At 39.9% G+C, this 18,551-nt stretch overlaps 2 protein-coding genes across 2 annotated transcripts; both read right to left on the bottom strand.

Annotated features, from left to right (window-relative positions):
- Window positions 1-693: 693 nt before the first annotated feature.
- On the bottom strand, window positions 694-6,541 carry LOC307268956 (chymotrypsinogen A-like). Its single transcript, XM_080051768.1, has 6 exons — window positions 6,482-6,541; window positions 5,090-5,122; window positions 4,312-4,474; window positions 3,289-3,551; window positions 2,338-2,465; window positions 694-1,772 (listed from the first exon to the last, which is right to left on the bottom strand). Exons 1-6 carry the CDS (start codon window positions 6,537-6,539, stop codon window positions 1,293-1,295), a joined length of 1,125 nt encoding a protein of 374 aa, XP_079907894.1. The 5' UTR covers window positions 6,540-6,541; the 3' UTR covers window positions 694-1,292.
- Window positions 6,542-8,329: 1,788 nt separating this feature from the next.
- Window positions 8,330-17,613, bottom strand: LOC307268988 (serine protease 27-like; the record flags this gene model as incomplete). Its single annotated transcript, XM_080051809.1, has 6 exons — window positions 8,330-8,770; window positions 13,367-13,494; window positions 14,098-14,363; window positions 14,505-14,667; window positions 15,069-15,101; window positions 17,556-17,613. The coding sequence occupies 6 exons, from the start codon at window positions 17,611-17,613 to the stop codon at window positions 8,330-8,332; spliced, it is 1,089 nt and encodes a 362-aa protein (XP_079907935.1).
- Window positions 17,614-18,551: the final 938 nt, after the last annotated feature.

Below are 18,551 nucleotides of genomic sequence, written 5' to 3'. Positions count from 1 at the left end.
CCCGTTCTGGTTATCAGTAGTTGTTTAAGCCATAGTGTTTAATTGGTGGTAGCACTATGATGAGCATTTACTGTTTCTATAGTTGTGTTCTTACAGGATACTTTTGGTATCTGTAATGAAATATTCTAATTTATGTTCTAGTAAAAAGAAAGATTAAAGTTTCTTTGTTAAACATCCAAGAAAAGTTACACCTTGGGTTTTTTTGGAGGACCTTTAGACTGTTAGCTAACTGTCAAGCTTTGTAGACTAGCAACTCATTTCAAGGGCAGTAGGCCAGTGTGGATCGGATATGACAAAGCATGAGAGGAAACCAGATCTTCCAGTGTTTCAGGTTTAGACGGCAAATGAATGATAGAATGTCTTTCCTTGTAGGAAATACATTTTGGATTTTATCCAGACGTTTTGGCAGACTGTGAGTTTTCATGTGTCCAAGTGTGTTCCTTATTCTAAAATTCTAATTAAAAGCAGGAAAATCATTCTTTCTTATATTAAAACACGGGTTAAATTGCAGAGTGAACATGACTTTCAATCATTATGTAGCTAGAACAATCTTACACATCCAGCAGACACACATTAGCATTCACAGTTGTTGCCAACATACATGCTACAGCCTACATCAAAGGATGTCCCGATATTTTATTTCTGTACAAAATAAACCAATAATGTAATAGAAATTATGTTTGTATGTTTTTATTATGGAAAACGACCTTTCTACACCAGACTCATACTTGGTAAAATAATACCGCCCGTGTTTAATCTTGTAATTCATGAAATAGATTTTATTTTGTTGTGTCAGATCCCAGTGTTTATATTTTTATATATTCACCACATGAAAAGAAGAAATCACAGTGAAGAACACATTTAGGAAAAGGCAAATTAAAGGGGACATAGGCCAACTATGAAAATTGGATTTTTACAGTGTTGTGTGAACACATATTTGGGTATTTGGTGTTGACAACAATACGCAAGCATTATGTGCTTCCCTTAGGTAGCCCTACCTGAGACTCCACAGCTAACTTTGCTAAGGCAACCAGTGGACACTTACACATGGATCTGGCCAATCAGTGCAGACTATGCTTTTCAAGAGGGGGAACGGGGGGGGGGGGGGGGGGGGGGGGCAGGTGCCATAACGGAGACTTTCAGATTTGGTAATAAGTGCATTGGGAGAAAAATAATGTTTCTTTTAACAATTCAACTATTTCTAACAGATGCCAAAAACACTCATTTAAACCCGAAAATTAGTGCAATAAGTCTCCTTTAAAGTCTTATGTAGACATATTGACACTTTCTTTTCACACCAGCGCATAGAACGAGAGAACCAGAAAACCACCGAGTGAGAAGAAGTGAGTGAAGTGGGAGAAGCGGATCAGGTTCTCGCCACTGTCGAAAATGCTGCCGCCACCTTTACCGCCCTCGGTAGTTTGAGGGGGGAATTTGGTATGGGGTGGGTATTTGGTATGGGGTGGGTATTTGGTAGGTTGTGTGGTTTTGTGAGGGGGGTATTTGGTAGGGGGGTAAGTGTAGGCAGGGTCAGTGGGCTCAGGTGGTGGGGTGGGACAGGTAAAGTTTAAGTCGGGGTCAACTCCTGGGGAATTGAAGGTGACGAATCCTGGAAGGCTGCTGTTGCCGATTATGTTGGAAATCCATTCCTCGTACTGGGACACACGAGCGTAACCTCCGGGAGTCCCGCCGCAGCCATCACCAAAACTCACAACTCCACTTTGGATCCAAACACCGGAATATTTGGACACCAGTGGGCCCCCTGAGTCTCCCTGTGCACATAATTATAAAATGGTTTACACACTGTACTCTGTTAGCTAGCAAGCTGACAAATCCAAGAGGCTACGGGGCTGTGCACACATTCTTTGGTACTACTTTCTTTAGGTACGTCACAGCCAGAAATTGTAATTATTGTTAACAGTTATTGCAAAAAAGGATTTGCAGGTACATTACTACTGATATAACTGGATTAAAAAAAACTATCAATTAATCATGGAAAAGTCTGAGTAAAACTATTTATTTTTTATATTCATGTCAAAAGACAAAAGCAAAAACTAAATTAAAATCATATCCCAACTTTGTCAAAGGTTTAAGTTAAAAACTTTAGTGAACGTGTGCATCATCTGCAGGTTATTGATGTATTTACACAGTTCCGAAATGTGAATTTAGATTTTTATTAAGATCTTTACTAACAAATGTACTGTATAAAAAATCTGCCCTGTACATATTCCCAGGACACCATTCTGCAGCTTGTCTTGCTCTTGTAGATTCCATTTCTACCTTTGAACACAACAAGTCATTAAATAACAAACACCCAGTGTCAAAAGTGGTGCTCACCTTGCATGCATCCTTCCCTCTGGCCCCGGCACAGAGGATGTTTTCTGTGAGTCCAAAATGGGAGCATCCGCACTCGTTGTTTCCCACTATCGGTACATTCACCTCCTGAAGGATGTCGGAAGAAGTACCTAGGTGGAGATAAAAAAATTTAGATCTTAGGCATGTTTTTAAGGACAAAAAGTATCATAAATGTGTCAATTAACATAATATGAACAAATCCTTCTGTGATAACCTTCAGAATAGTGCTAAGAATGATAATTGAAAGTGAAGTCAATGTAAGTTGATGGAATTTTTGGAGTATTGTGGAAAAAAAACTAATGTTGAGATAATAGTGCGGTTCCTTGTGTAATTTTGCTGGATTCATTTGGGGATTAGGTAAACCATACATTTTTGAAATCTTCAAATAGTAGTAGGAGATAGTGTGGGGGTTGTTGAGGGAGTACGGGGTAAGGGGGTTCCTTCTCATCCAATCTCTGTACGCTAAGAGCGAAAACTGTGTCCGGGTTCTTGGAAGTAAGTCAGACTTGTTCTGCACTGGGGGTTAGTCGCTGCCATGGCTGAACCTTTCCACCAATCCTGTGTGTAATATTCATGGCCAGGATATCGATCGTTAGGTGTGGTGGGGAGTGGGGAGGGGCTGCAGTTTGGTGGGACACCTCTAAATCGGAAGCCAGGGTTCTCAGCAGGAAGCAGATGGATTGCCTACTCCATTTCGGGAATGAGACCTTACCCCAAGTGAAGGAGATCAAGTATTTGGGGGTCTAATTCCAGAGTGAGCACGTGAAGAGAGCTGAGTATGTTTCAGGCATGTCAGAATCACATTAACAATGGTCTAACAGCTCAAAGTGAGAACATTTGCATGTATAATCTAGATACTTATTACTTTGTAGTGCGGACAGGGATTTAATACAAACTGCGATGTTTACGTGACTGTACCGTTTGCAATCTTACCGTTGTCAGTGGTCCCCCAACCAGTGACCCAGCTTTTAGTCCCGGTGTAGAACTCGCTCTCCGCGGAGGCTAGGCAGACTGGCTGTATGTAGTCATCGAATTCCACACGGGACGAAAGCTCCAGGAGACATATGTCGTTCTCATTGTTCAGGAAGTCGTAGTCAGGATGGCATTCAACTTTAACAACTCCCCGGGAAATTTCATTGGCGTTTGGACCGGACTGGCTGTGGCGTCCCAGGAAAACCTGTATTTTATCAGCATCACTTTTAGAAGACAAACAAGTACAATTATTATGTTTTTTATTTCATTTTATTAAATTTTTTACATAGTACCAGTTGCATTTCACAAATAAGTAGAGCATTAATAATTTAGGCTAAGTGTTTACATTATCTGGCTTCGTAATATGCAAGTATTTGGTGTCATCGAGTGGTGAAAATCCTAGATTGCAATGTTCCGTACCTACACAACCCATTTGGAGAATTTGCAGAAGCTACGGTGGCTTATAAAGAAACTAGTTACTAAAGATGGCATCATCCACAACTGCCTCAAGTCTTTCCACAATATTATGTCAAGAGGTGAAGATATAGTTAGTTATTTATTCTAGTGATTCTTCTTCATATTCCAACAGGTGCATTCCCCTAGCACGGCCACTATATATAAAAGCGTAAAGCCATTAAGTTAGTTTGTTCTGTGTTACTGCAGAAACATGGCGGTACGCCCCACTCCTACATATAAAAGGCTCATTCTAATGTAATAAAATAAACCACAACTTTTATTGTCAAGCGATTATACAATCATTTGAAGGAAAGGGTAGACACTGAGCATCGCAATGGAGAACTTTCACCACTAGATGTTGCACAATACACGTTATTTCACAAAAAAAGCAAATATAAAGTAAAGTTTGGAGGTGTTCATCTATCTCGACTCATGTGGCGTCACGCTATAATCCCTTCTATGTTTTAAGACCTGTTGCAAGCCAACAAACCAAACACAAATTTACAATAATACAACCGTGGCCCTTACTCTATTATGCAGTGAGAAGCCGTCAGCACCCATTGGTCGCTGATCAGGGACCCTCCACAGATGTGCCCGTCATCGTTGTGTAAATCCACCTGCCAGGTCCAACTTCCTGGAGACGAATCTTGACCTCCTACAATCCTGGTGTTACCAACAGCCATGCCACATTCTGATAGATGATGAGAGAGTTAACTTTACTTGGATAATTATGCAAACGGTAAAAAGCATATCCCCGTCATACTGCTTTAACATTTGCTACTTGGAGAGGACAGTCATTGTTTGAATGGACATCATTAAGCATCTGAACAAATAAAAAAAATTTGTTTTTCTGTTGTGGACAAACCTATTCAACCTCAACAACAATGTTTTTCAGTAAAACTGTTGCTTAACTTACTAACTACGAACTACGTAGTTCGACAATGCAAGATATTATGTTACTGACATTATTTGCAGTCCTTGGTGTCTCATAGGATCATGAAACCAGCTGAATTTGAATTTATTGATTTTGACGCTGATTATGGACTTGAATTAAACAAAATATTTTCAACCAATGTCAAAGATAACATATACTTAGAATAATAACAATAATACTTCTATTGTTTGTTTCTGGTAGAGAACACAAAACTATGGAGCTGGAGCACTTCCCGGTTGTTGGAATGCATCAGATCTTAACTAACGATACCATCATCCAATTACTATAAAGCTGAAGGAGGAAACAAAAGTTGAAAAGTGTGACGTCATATTCTCCATCACAAAGAGTAAACTTGTTAAGTCGGATACTTACTCGGAGGCGGGGATTGAGTTGTTTGACAACTACCTGAAAGATGGAACAGAGAAGGAAATATGTGAGGTAAATCACTTACAGGGTGAAACAGACAATGACATACATTAGTTTAGAGAACACCCTGTACTAACAAGAGAGACAGAGGATGGGAATGTTTGATTGAGTTTTTAGAAAAACCTGAGGAGCCACATTTTAGATGTAATCTTAGTCTCTTCAGGTATCCCACGTATCCTTCATTATGAGCCAGTGTCAGACCTAAATGTTAACTTGTGTTCGGACAAAGGGTGCTCAATTTGATCTGTCTGACACACCCACACACTGTAATACATCTTTCCTCTATATAACTATTCAATGATTAAACATCCCTTCTATCCAAAGGAATATCTTTTGTGCCTAACAACAGACTCAACTTTTTTGTCTTGAATGTGGCTCTATTGAAGTGTTCCAGACAAATGTAATTCAGACCTTATTTCTCTTCTTCTCAGACGAACCATGTAACTGACACCAATGTTCCAGTTTTTAGAGCAAAAAGCACCTTTTGTCTGAACAGCAACAATGAATTTATAAACTCTTTTTGTAGACTTGTTGAGCGGGATATAATGCAAATGTTAAAATAACCATAACTTACTGTAACGAAAAATTAAAAAAAGGCCTTTGATGAAATAATGAAAACCAGAGATATTGTAATAAAGAACAACAATCGGTTTTAAAGGTAATTAAATTATGACCCAACCATTTCTTTCCAAGAAGAAATACACTCATGTCTTGCTGATGATAAAAAGAGAGATTGATCTCCAAAACCAAATTTAATTGTCTTTGTTGCAAGCGCCCAATGCGGCCTGTTATATCAATTTGCCCAAAATACATACATTTCTTATTAATCCTCCAGGCCGTCCCATTGTGGCACAGACACAGACTCGCCTTTAGTAACCACTGTCAAAATGTGTTGACTTTTTCTTTAAACCATATTTCCATACACTGCCAGCCAAATTTGTCATGAAATACATTACTTTAGCTTTGAAAGTTTTATTCGTGGGACTTTTTGAAAATAATTGTCTTTAATTCAGCTGAAAAACTCACATTTGCCAAATATTATAAAATGGTACAGATGTATAGATATTTTTTGTCTTTACAATGGCAGCCTACATCTGAATGAACTTGCAGATTTTTGCCACGTTTTGGAACAACTTTACAGTTTACATCTAACTATAGTAATGACATAGTGAGAAATAGTGAGTTGATACTCCATTTAGGGATATCAATGATGAGATCTATTTGAGAAATGTCACCCTGCATTGTCTTGCTTTGAGTGAAGCAGCAACATGACAGCCTCCGTCCGTCCACCCTTGATTTCAGCCAATACTCAACATTTGTAAAATCTCTCTTTCTTACCTCTGGTTGAGAGAAGGATCATCGCGGTGACACCACACAGTACCTGGTGGAGAGCCATTTCGCCTATGTCTCATTCACTCAGTCCTCAACCTTTTAACACCTTATTGTTTGTATTCTGCTCCACCCACAGTGTTGTCAAACTTCCAGTGAAGGGTCATTATTGGCTCCTTCCTTGAAACTGATTCTTCCACATAACATAATGTCAGGCTTAGGAAGCATCAAGTCAAACATGTTTTTCTAGATTCCTGTCTGTCTGCGGCCGGCACGTCAAGCAGCTACACACTTAGTCTATGAACAAAAGAAGAATGCATTAACTGTACTATTGTGTGAGAGGTGAAACGGCATTCCCCACTTAAGTCAATTCTACAATGGAAGTTTTACTTTCTTTACTTTCTAAATAAAGCAAAGATGCCAATAGCTAATTCAATGCAAAAAGAACATTGGTTCAATGTATTAGAAATTCAAACATATCCATTATCATGGCTGTCACATTATCAAAGCTCTTCTATAAAAGTGGGTTTTGAGGAGAGACTTAAACATGGACAGTGACTCAGCAAACCGAATTCCCTCAGGCAGAGTTCCAGAGCTTAGGGGCCCTTATGGTAGAGCCTTCAAAGTAATCAATAAAATCTATCAAATCATTCCTAAAACAAGCAGGAAGCTGTGTGTAAAGCAATGTGAAGACACTTAAACAGGTGTGATATTAATGCGTCTTTTTAACTTGTTCAAAGCCTGGGAGGTGAGTTTTGGACGATCTGTAGCCGTTTCAATGTTTCCCGGTTGAAGCAGGTAAAAAGGCTCTTACAATAATCAAGCTGTGAGGATATAAAAGCATGTAAAACTGTTTCCCCATCTCTGACATTTAAAATAGATCCAATCTCATAAATATTTTGGTGTTGGTAAAAACACAATTGTACGATTTTGGTGATATGTTGCTCAAAACAAAAATTGCTATCAAACAAGACTCAAAGGCTTCCTGCAACAGATATAATATGTTGTAACAGGTCACCAGTAGATGGCAGTATTTTGTATTACTTAAAATGTAGTGACATCCAGCTTTTGATGACATTTGGTGTCATTTAGGCATTCATGAATTGAGCTAAGCATATTTGGGTGATTGGGCTTGATGGGTAGGTACAACTGGGAATCATCAGCATAAAAATGAAAATAGATTCCATGTTTCCTGATGACCTCACCCAGTGGAAGCATATACATTGAGAACAGAATAGGTCTTAGTATTGACCCTTGAGGTAATCCATACCTACCTAATAATGGAAACTGACAACAAGCAATTCTTAATGGAGATATAGCACTTCCGGTTGGATAAATGGGAAGAAAACCAACCTCTGGGGTGGCTGACATCCGTGAAGGTGGGGTTTGTGGTATTACTTAGTAAAATAGTATCCACTATAAGCAACCTTTGCCCATTTCTTCCTCAACATGCAGGCACAGTTAAAGAAAAAAAGGGTAAAATAATTCCAATCCATGTTTTATCTTATACTTCATAAAGTTTTATTTCTTGTGGACAATCCCAGTGTTTTGATTTAGTACATTTACCACATGAAGAGAAAAATTCAGAAATACAATTCGATAGCATAATGTGCCCATAGGTAGCCCCACCTTAGCATCCACAGCTAACCGTAAGACAATCAGTGGAAACTTCGGCATGGATCTGGCCAATCACAGCAGATAAGGCTTTTCAAGAAGGAGGGAGAGGGGGGGTGCAGGTGCTAATTAACTATGAAAACCACTTCTAATAGATGCCAAAAAAACTAAAACATTTGTACCCGAAAATGTGTGTGATATTTCCTCTTTAAAGGCTAATATAGATAGATTGACACTTTCTTTTCACACCAGCGCATAGAACGAGAGAACCAGAAAACCACCGAGTGAGAAGAAATGAGTGAAGTGGGAGAAGCGGATCAGGTTCTCGCCACTGCCGAAGATGCTGCCGCCACCTTTACCGCCCTCGGTAGTTTGAGGGGGGAATTCGGTAGTGGGTGGGTATTCGGTAGGGGGCGTGGTTTTGGTAGGGGGGTAAGTGTAGGCAGGGTCAGTGGGCTCAGGTGATGGGATGGGACAAGTAAAGTCGGGGTCAACTCCTACGGAATCGAAGGTGACGAATCCTGGAAGGTTGCTGTTGCCGGTGATGTTGGAAATCCATTCCTCGTACTGGGACACACGGGCATAAACTCCGGGATTCTCGCCACAGCCGAATCCAAAACTCACAACTCCACTTTGGATCCAAACACCGTAATATCTGGACACCAGTGGGCCCCCTGAGTCTCCCTGTGAACAAACAAGTGATAGTCGTTGGTATATAGGATAGGATATGCTGTTTAAGCATAAGGTATCACTGATTGGTAACTTCCTTTTTAAAAGTCCTGGCATAAATATTTTTAGCACCAAAACTACATTTATAATTGGATCCCAAAATGTAAGATGGTTTCAGGAAAACGATCTAGTAAACGTTTGGCTCATTGGTAAATATAGCACATTTCTGGAATGTGAATTTGGATTTTAAAGCTCCCATATTATACTCTTTTCGGTTCTATTATACACCATATTATATGGTCTTAGTGGTCCCTAATACGTTTTTCTTTAATTGTTTGCTGAAAAAAACTTTCAGATAATTTATTGTACTATGCTGATGTTCAGCTAATCTCACAATGGCCTATTTTTTAAAAAGGAGCTGCAGCTCCCCTCGTAAATATACAATCTTTGAGCTTCCCCCGCCCCCTGTCCGGAAGCAAAGCCAGATACGCCTCGCCCTCTGTCTGTCAGGGCCGTGGACCAATAAGAAATAGGGGTGTGGGCTGCACAGTGGAAGCTTCTGGCTTTCCAGTTTGTGAGGTCATAGGTGAGTCAATCTAGGGAAAAAAAGGACTTAACCCCAAAAAAATTGATACAAAAGGTTTTTCAATGGATTCCAGTAGTATTTGGTGTGCTGAATAACATACTAAAAGTCTACCAAAATCTACCCCCCAGAAAGCCCTCATTTCCAAGATGGCGGCCAAAATGGCGGCGGGGAGCTTGAAATGGCTATATCTCAAATTGAAAAAATGTTGCAAAGGAATTTTCAACTGATTTTGGTACCTCTGGACATGCTTACAAACATACTAAAAATCTAGGAAAATACACCTTCCGGAAAGGCTTCATTTTCAAGATGGCGTCCAAAATGGTGGCTGGCCAAGCTTAAAATGGCTATATATCTCAATAGAAAAATATTATTCAAATGATTTTTCACTTGATTCTGGTACCTGCAAATATGCTTATGAACATACTAACAATCTAGGAAAATATACCTCCCAGAAAGGCTTCATTTTCATAATGGCGTCCAAAATGGCGGCCGGGAGCGTAGAATGACTATATCTCAAATGGAAAATGTTACAAAAGAATGTTTCAACTGATTCTGGTACCTCTATACATTAAGAAAGTGCGACAAATCTAGGTAAATATAACTGCTAGAAAGGCGTCATTTTCAAAATGACTGCCTGATGGAATAGGGGAGGGCTGGGCGATTAATTGAAATTCAATTTCGATTACGATTTTGGCGTCCCTCGATCATGAAAACAAGATAATCGTAATAAATTGATTATTGTGTCGCACGCCGTGTCTTGTGTGGTAAATGCAGCGCACCCTTCTGTGCCCCCGCCCAAACACTTTCGCTTTCAGCGATTGCAATGCAATGGTTTATTCAGCATAAAGTTAAAGTACTCGCCCAAGACTGATGTTAAATCGAAACACAAAAGCCTTGCGTAAGCGAAATAGCGAGTTGCCAGTTGAAACTCCATGACGGTGGGTAACGGTGTCATTCACAGTGACACCTCGCCAGTGTGAGCCGCCGCACAGAAAAGCCCTGTGGCTTTACGGCTAAAATGAACCGGGGATATCCTGCCCGTTAACGTTGTTGATGTGGAAGGCTTCAGCTCAGATCTTGTCATCGAGACGACATTGGTGAGGTCATTGAAGACTACCGGTGGTATGACGCATGAAAGTGGAATGACTGACAATCAGAGAGCCCTTTGGACCATGTCAAAGTGCATAACATCAGAGTACAACACCGCAATGCAGGCAGGAGTTCACAAACCAGACATACACAACATCAGAACAGCACAAGGACTCAACAGAGGCAAGGATGAAAAGGGATGCTGCTGACCTGGAGAAGATCACTTCAAAACTTGCTATATGGTCACCTTTCTCTCCAGACTCTTCTTTAAGGAATGTTGTTACAGGTGTTGTTGCTGAGGACGGAGTGAACGTGCATGATTATGACTCTGTTGGACGCAATATCATGCACAAAATGATTGGACAGCCTGCATTCACATTCTCATTTAGTAGAAAGGATGAAGCCATAACCCTTGGACAAAAATCGTCTATCAAGGTTGCTCCTGATCGAACAATTGATTCTGCACTTCTTTTTCAACGTTTCCTGATTGTCTCCCAAACTGGAGAGCTATCATTGGAGGAGGTTATGCGTTACGAACTCAGTCCTTTCCCTCCTGCCCTCTTTGAAGCTGGACACATCTTCTGCAAGGCTGATAAACCACAACTTGCGCACGCAATCTGTGATCATGCAAGTGATGCAATCCTAGATTCTGTACCAGAAACAGATCATTATGTTCTTGATGGAGGTTCACTCCTTCACCAAATACCATGGAAGCACGGACAAAGCTATAGTAAAATTGCGCAGTCATATGCAGACTTCACCATCCAACATTATGGCTCAGTTACAACCATTGTGTTTGATGGCTATGGGGATGGGCCATCCATTAAAGACAACACACATCAAAGAAGAGGAAACAATATTCATCCCATTGTCAACTTCACTGCTGAGACAGAGTTCTCAGGTAAAGGAGTTCCTATCAAGAGATCTGAATAAACAGAGGCTGATTCAAATGATAAGCGATGAACTGAAAGAAAGGGGTTGCACTGTGGTCAATTCAATTGGAGATGCTGATGTAGACATCGTAAGGGCCGCAGTGGAATCATCTCTTCTTCACACCACTACGCTGATTGGAGAAGATACAGATCTCCTTGTCTTACTACTTCACTATGCAGAGAGAGATAGTAAGGGCGTATATTTCAGATCAGACAAGTCAAAAGCTGATGGCAGTTTTAAAGTGTATGCCGTAAACCATTTAAAAGAAGTACTTGGACATGATGTGTGTTCTCAGTTGATGTTCATCCATGCTCTCACTGGCTGTGACAACTTCTCGGATCTTCGGGGTTGGCAAAAAGACTGCTTTCCAGAAGCTTGTAAAAGGGGATCCTGTCCTTCAATCTTGTGCCAATGCATTCATTGTCCCAGACCAGACCACAGAGGTGATTGATGACCTTGGGTGCCAAGTAATGCCTGTCCTCTTTGGTGGAAAGTCACAGATTCCCTTGCAGCAGTGCAATATAACATTTTCAGCAAGAAGGTTGTCTCAGCTTCATCAACTGTAACGCCTGAACGTCTGCCACCAACTGAATCTGCGACCAAATTTCACTGTCGTAGAGCGTACTACCAGGTCATGGTCTGGATGGGAACAGAAGATGGTATGGATGCCCTGAACTGGGGGTGGAGCCTGCAGGACAATAGATTTGTCCCACTCATGTCAACAACGAATGTTGCTCCAGACAGTCTCTTGAAGGTCATTCATTGTAACTGTACCACTGCCTGCAAGACACTCCGCTGCTCTTGCAGAAAATATGGACTACCTTGTACTACTGTCTGTGGATCATGTCAACTTAAGGAATGTGAAAATCCACATAACCAGTTTCTTCCAGAGGAGCCCGAAGATGATGATGAATAAAGACCACAATAAGTGTGGCATTTATGTTATTCAACACCAACACCACCTTTCTAGTTTGAATAGTAACCAATTTGAACCATTTAACCAATGTAAGCTTACAGGCAGTCATTTTGAAAATGATGCCTTTCTAGCAGTTATATTTACCTAGATTTGTCGCACTTTCTTAATGTATAGAGGTACCAGAATCAGTTGAAACATTCTTTTGTAACATTTTCCATTTGAGATATAGTCATTCTACGCTCCCGGCCGCCATTTTGGACGCCATTATGAAAATGAAGCCTTTCTGGGAGGTATATTTTCCTAGATTGTAAGTATGTTCATAAGCATATTTGCAGGTACCAGAATCAAGTGAAAAATCATTTGAATAATATTTTTCTATTGAGATATATAGCCATTTTAAGCTTGGCCGGCCACCATTTTGGACGCCATCTTGAAAATGAAGCCTTTCCGGAAGGTGTATTTTCCTAGATTTTTAGTATGTTTGTAAGCATGTCCAGAGGTACCAAAATCAGTTGAAAATTCCTTTGCAACATTTTTTCAATTTGAGATATAGCCATTTCAAGCTCCCTGCCGCCTTTTCGGCCGCCATCTTGAAAATGAGGGCTTTCTGGGGGGTAGATTTTGGTAGACTTTTAGTATGTTATTCAGCACACCAAATACTACTGGAATCCATTGAAAAACCTTTTGTATCAATTTTTTTGGGGTTAAGCCCTTTTTTTTCCTAGATTGACTCACCTATCAGAAACTGGGAGAATTCTGACTGGAGTATATTGGGGGGGAGGGGTGGGGGTTTCAGAAAGGGGGAGAGTGAGAACAGGAGAGTGTTATTTTGTTAAATATTTTGGCAGTCTCTAGGCACACCATGGACCCATGGATATGTTAGAACACATTTAAAAAGTGCATTTAGCATAATATGTGACCTTTAAGTACTGTTGTAAATCCAGGCGTCTTTGGCAATCAATCTACCGGCTATACAATCTGCCCTCTAACCCAGGTACTAATTCCCAGGTCAAAATTCTTCTGCTTTCTAGTACATTTCTCCCTTGCTACACAACAAGGAATTACATAACAAAAAAGTGGTGGTTACCTGACATGCATCCCTCCCTCTGGCCCCAGCACAGATCATGTTTTCTGTGAGGTCAGGATAGGTGCATCCGCACTCTTTGTTTCCCACTATTGGAACCATCACCTCCTGAAGGATGTCGGAAATAAAATCTAAGGGAGATAAAAATAAAATTATTTTCTGAATGTTTTTAAGAAATGGTAAATGGACTCTAATTATCTAGCGCTTTCCCTGTTTTTTCATAGACCCAAAGCGCTTGTGTTTTGTACACATTCACCTATTCATACACCAATAGCAGCAGCTACCACGTAGGGTGCAAGCTAACTATCAGGAGAGACGAAGGTTCTGTGCTTTAGAAGTTTAGATCTTTGGACTATTGTAGGAAAAAACCTATGTTGGCTGTTAAAGATGGTTGTGTAGTAGAAATATACAGACAAACAGACAAGGTTCAGTCAAATACCCTAATGTACATTTGGACATTTTATTTATACTAGTATGAAAGAAGACATGTTATGGAAGCAAAATAGCCAAACATCTCAAAATTGACCAGTTCTTGAAAAACATGTCTCGCCTTAAATTATCTTTCAAGCATGTCATGCAGAAAAACCTTGACAATGGACTAGCTTAAAGAGAGAGGTGCCACTTTTGCACAAAACAGTTGCATTCATCATTTCCACATCTCTGTACATTAAACTTAGTTGAAGGACAGTGATTAAGTCATACGTACGGTACAAATGTACATTTTGCAATCTTACCGTTATCAGTGGCCCCCCAACCAGTGACCCAGCTTTTAGTCCCGTTGTAGAACTCGCTCTCCGCGGAGGCTAGGCAGACTGGCTGTATGTAGTCATCGAATTCCACAGGGGACGAAAGCTCCAGGAGACATATGTCATTGTCAACGGTCTCGTCATCGTAATAAGGATGGCATTCAACTCTCTCAACTCCCCGATAAGTTTCATTGGGGTTCGGACCGAACTGGCTGTGGCGGCCCAGATACACCGTTAGGTTCTCTGCTTTGGCACTTTTTTGAAGACACAGAAGTAAAATTGTTAGTTTTGTTTAGATACAGAGTAACTGTTGCATTTTTACAAATGATTCAAGCGTTAATAATTTACGCTTAGTGTTGCTACAGAATGTAACACAACAAAAATGTGGCCCTTACTCTACTAGGCAGTGAGCAGCTGTCAGCACCCATTGGTCGTTGATCAGGGACCCTCCACAGAAGTGCCCGCCATCGTTGTGTAAATCCACCTGCCAGGTCCAACTTCCTGGAGAGGAGTCTTGACCTCCTACAATCCTGGTGTTACCAACCGCCATGCCACATTCTGGTGGATGATAAGAGATGTAAACATTCATATTTCAAACTTATTTTTTAGTGCTGCCACCATAGACTGTATATAGGCCGCTACTCATGCAATGGAGTCTATGCTACTAACACCACTTGGCAAAGAAGGGGACGCTCTAACCACTATAACACGAGCGCCCCCTGACAAAATGTGATTTTGACAAGAAGCATTTTTTCAGAATCGCTGACTGAACCTTTAAGTTTAGGGAAAAATCTTCTCCATTTCAGTTCAGTTTCAGTTACTTGAATGGAAATGCATATTATAACTTTTCCATTTTGTGTTATATACCATATACAAGCGTCTTGAGCAAAGAGCAGTTATACAGCTGGCGTAAGAAAACAAAAGTTGAAGAGTAAACATGTAAAGTCACAGATACTTACTTGGCTTCGGGGATTCAGTTGTTTGACAACTACCTGAAAGATGGAACACAGAAATAACAATATGTGAGATAAATTCCTTACAGGGCGAAACAGACAATGGCCTGCATTTGCATAGAGAACACACTGTACTAACAAGAGAGACAGAGGATGGGAATGTTTGATTTTGTTTTGAGAGAAAAACCTGAGGAGCCACATTTTAGATGTAATCCTCGTCTCACAAAAGCGCTAGCGGAACATGTGGGCGATGATGAGATTGATCAATGTAAAAGGTCATTCCATCTGGGACTCATTCCTGATGGGTTACAGGTGTCACATAAAGACTTTGAGTGACGTTGCAATAAAAGGTACATTAATTAACTGTTATATAAGGCTTAGATAATGCTATCAACGGTTCATTAATGTGTAGTTCATGTTTACCAACTCACTGTGAATGCTGAGTTATTAACTGTAGGTTAATGCTTGGTTTAGCATTTACTATGCTTCGTTAAAGGAATACTTCACCCATACGGAACCGGCGTTCTATCATTATAAAATCACTGTTATAATATAACGAATGAATGAGGTTTTTCTTCCCTCAGTCGTCCCTTTGCCCAGCTGTCCTGTTAATCCTAACCCTTACATTTTACCATGTACTATGCTACAAATGGTAAAATGTAGGGTTAGACAGTGAGACCATAAAACACTCTTTCTGCCTTTTCTCAGGCTAGGATGAACCGATTTCTAAAATGTTTGCACAATTATACTACATAGAATCTCAGAGTTCAGTACACCTTCATATTCCCACCGGTGAAGCAGGTCTTTAACTAATGCTTAGTTAAGCATTAACTGCAGTAAGTGCTAGAGTAATGCTCATTTAGCATTCTTTAAGCAGTTATAAATGGTTAGTTAATGCATATAGCAGTAACTAACATTTAATTAATGTAGTGTTATTATAGAATTTGTTGCAGGTTCACTAAATCGCTGTAAGCCCAGGAAGCAGCAACAGTGTCCTCGCAAAATATCGCTCATGGGAACTTGCATTGATTGAACATTTGTGAAGAGTTTGGCAGTTAAATGGCTACTCTAATTCACCCCCCAAAACGCCACACAAAACCATTAAATATATGTCGCCTACTGTAAGCAATGTTAGTTATGGTTGTGTGAACGTTTACAAACACTTCTTAAAGGCCTACTTCACCGGTTGGAATATGAAGGTGTATTGAACTCGGAGATCCTATTTAGTATTAATGTGCAAAAAAAATTAAATCGGATCATCCTAGCCTGAGAAAAGGTAGAAAGAGTGTTTTATGGTCTCACTGTCTAACCCTACATTTTCCTTACTGTGACATCACAGTAAGGGTTAGGATTAACAGGACAGCTGGGCCAAGGGAAGACTGAGTGAAGACTGAGGGAAGACTGAGGGAAGAAAAACCTCATTCATTATATTATAATAGTGATTTTATAATGATAGAACGCTGGTTCCGTATGGGTGAAGTATTCCTTTAATGTAACACAATTAACCATTTGAAAAATATAGTGCCGACCGACACCGTTAGAGTGGAATAGCGTCAACAAAACTAAACAACAACTGTAGCAGTGTGGAAATCCACTGAATTACAAGCCCTCTGACCCTCTAAATACTTTGATTAGCGTTTTGCGTGCACTTGATTACATTGTAAAACCAGTCATTTTGCTGTTTTAAATAAAATTAAATATTTGCAGGCAAAATCAAAGATCAGCTGACAATTTTCTATTTTGCCCCTTTCGTTCTCATGCAGCAAACCGTTACAAAATGTTTTAGTAATTTTTTATTTATTTATTGGTTTATTTCAGGGACAGATTGAGCCAGAGTTAGCCTAAGACGTCCAATACTTTTAAGATCTATCGCAGGGTGAGTGGTTGGTGCACTCATATGGAAATGGAGACAGGCAAGATGTCACATGAAGAAAATATAACTCAAAGCATCCCTTTTATAAGAGCTACTTTCGGCCTTTCTTTTAATTATTATTTGAACAGTTGTCAGACCAAACTCCCTTTCATCAACTTAAGGCAAGCTTTTTCAAGCACTTTCAAGATTTTTGGTTATTCTGCATTTTAAACGTCCTTTTTCATACAAGTATGAATAAAAGAAAATTAAGGGTTTTTCGAAATGCAAATTTACTATTTCAATTAGATAGATATTGCCTAATTTGCATATTTTTTCAAAGATTTCTGAAAAAAAAGTTATTGAATTTATTTTTCTTCATACGAGTAATGAATTTACGGAAGAGGATTAGGGCCACACATAAGAAAACAAATTCTGAATTCTGAATTCAGAATTCTGACTTAAATTCATAATTCTAAGAATAAAGTCAGAACTAATTTTTTTTAATGTGTGGCAAAATGTTATAATGTTTAAGAATAATTCACCCTGCAGTGTCTTGCTTTGAGTGAAGCAGCAACATTGCAGCCTCCTTCCACCCTTGATTTCAGCCAATACTCAACATTTGTAAAATCTGTCTGTCTTACCTCTGGTTGAGAGAAGGATCAACGCGGTGACACCACACAGTACCTGTTGGAGAGCCATTTCGCCTATGCCTCATTCACTCAGTCCTCAACCTTTTAATACCTTATTGCTCATACTCCACCCATAACATCACTCAAACTGTGACATAATCTTGTGAGGACAAGCATCAGGTCAAACATGTTTTTCTTCATGCCTTTGTCTGGCTGAAACCGGACACGTGAATTAATGCCATAGTCAAGGTCGGAGCAGCAAAATAATTTTTACTTTCTTAACTTTCTTAATAAAGCAAAGACACCAATAGATGGAGTTTGGCTCAATCAAAGGTGGAGTGAGCTATGCTTGTTGTCAAAATCACTTTTTAACAAAATCAATGTATATCTCAGCTTATGCTTTTTAAACAGGCATGTTGATGGGTGGGCGCCCTTTGTTTAATGGTAAATGGACTTGACTTAAATAGCGCTTTTCTAGCCGATTTTCTCAGCCCCAAAGCGCTTTACATATATTACCACATTCAAACACACACTCATACACCGATGGCAGTAGCTGCCATGCAAGGCGCTTTCTGAACCATCGGGAGCAATTTGGGGTTCAGTGTCTTGCCCAGGGACACTTCGACATGTGGCGGGTAGGCGGGGAATCAAACCTCTGACCCTGCACTCCAGAGGCAATTTTCCTACCCACTTTGCCACTGCCGCCCACACGTTTACATACACTTTGTTACATGGGAGTTTACAGAACCTAGGCTGTGTATTAACACTATTTGTTTTAACACACACACACACACACACACACACAGTATGGACAGGTAGCGGATTGAGAGTAGATATTCACTGATTCTGACAAAAATGCGTTCTCCAGAATAGCTGACTCCACCTTTTTAAACTTTCAACTTGCAATTTTCATAATTTTGTGGCGTAATCAGAATGAAAATTTCTTTATTTTGCCAAATTGTACAGAAGTAAACAGGAATTTGACTTGGTGGTACAGCTCATTAAAAA

Source organism: Ammodytes marinus (assembly GCF_949987685.1).
Source record: "Ammodytes marinus genome assembly, chromosome: 23".
Taxonomy (NCBI): domain Eukaryota; kingdom Metazoa; phylum Chordata; class Actinopteri; order Uranoscopiformes; family Ammodytidae; genus Ammodytes; species Ammodytes marinus.
The sequence above is the reverse complement of the archived record's forward strand: the minus strand, read 5'-3'. Positions and strand labels throughout refer to the sequence as shown.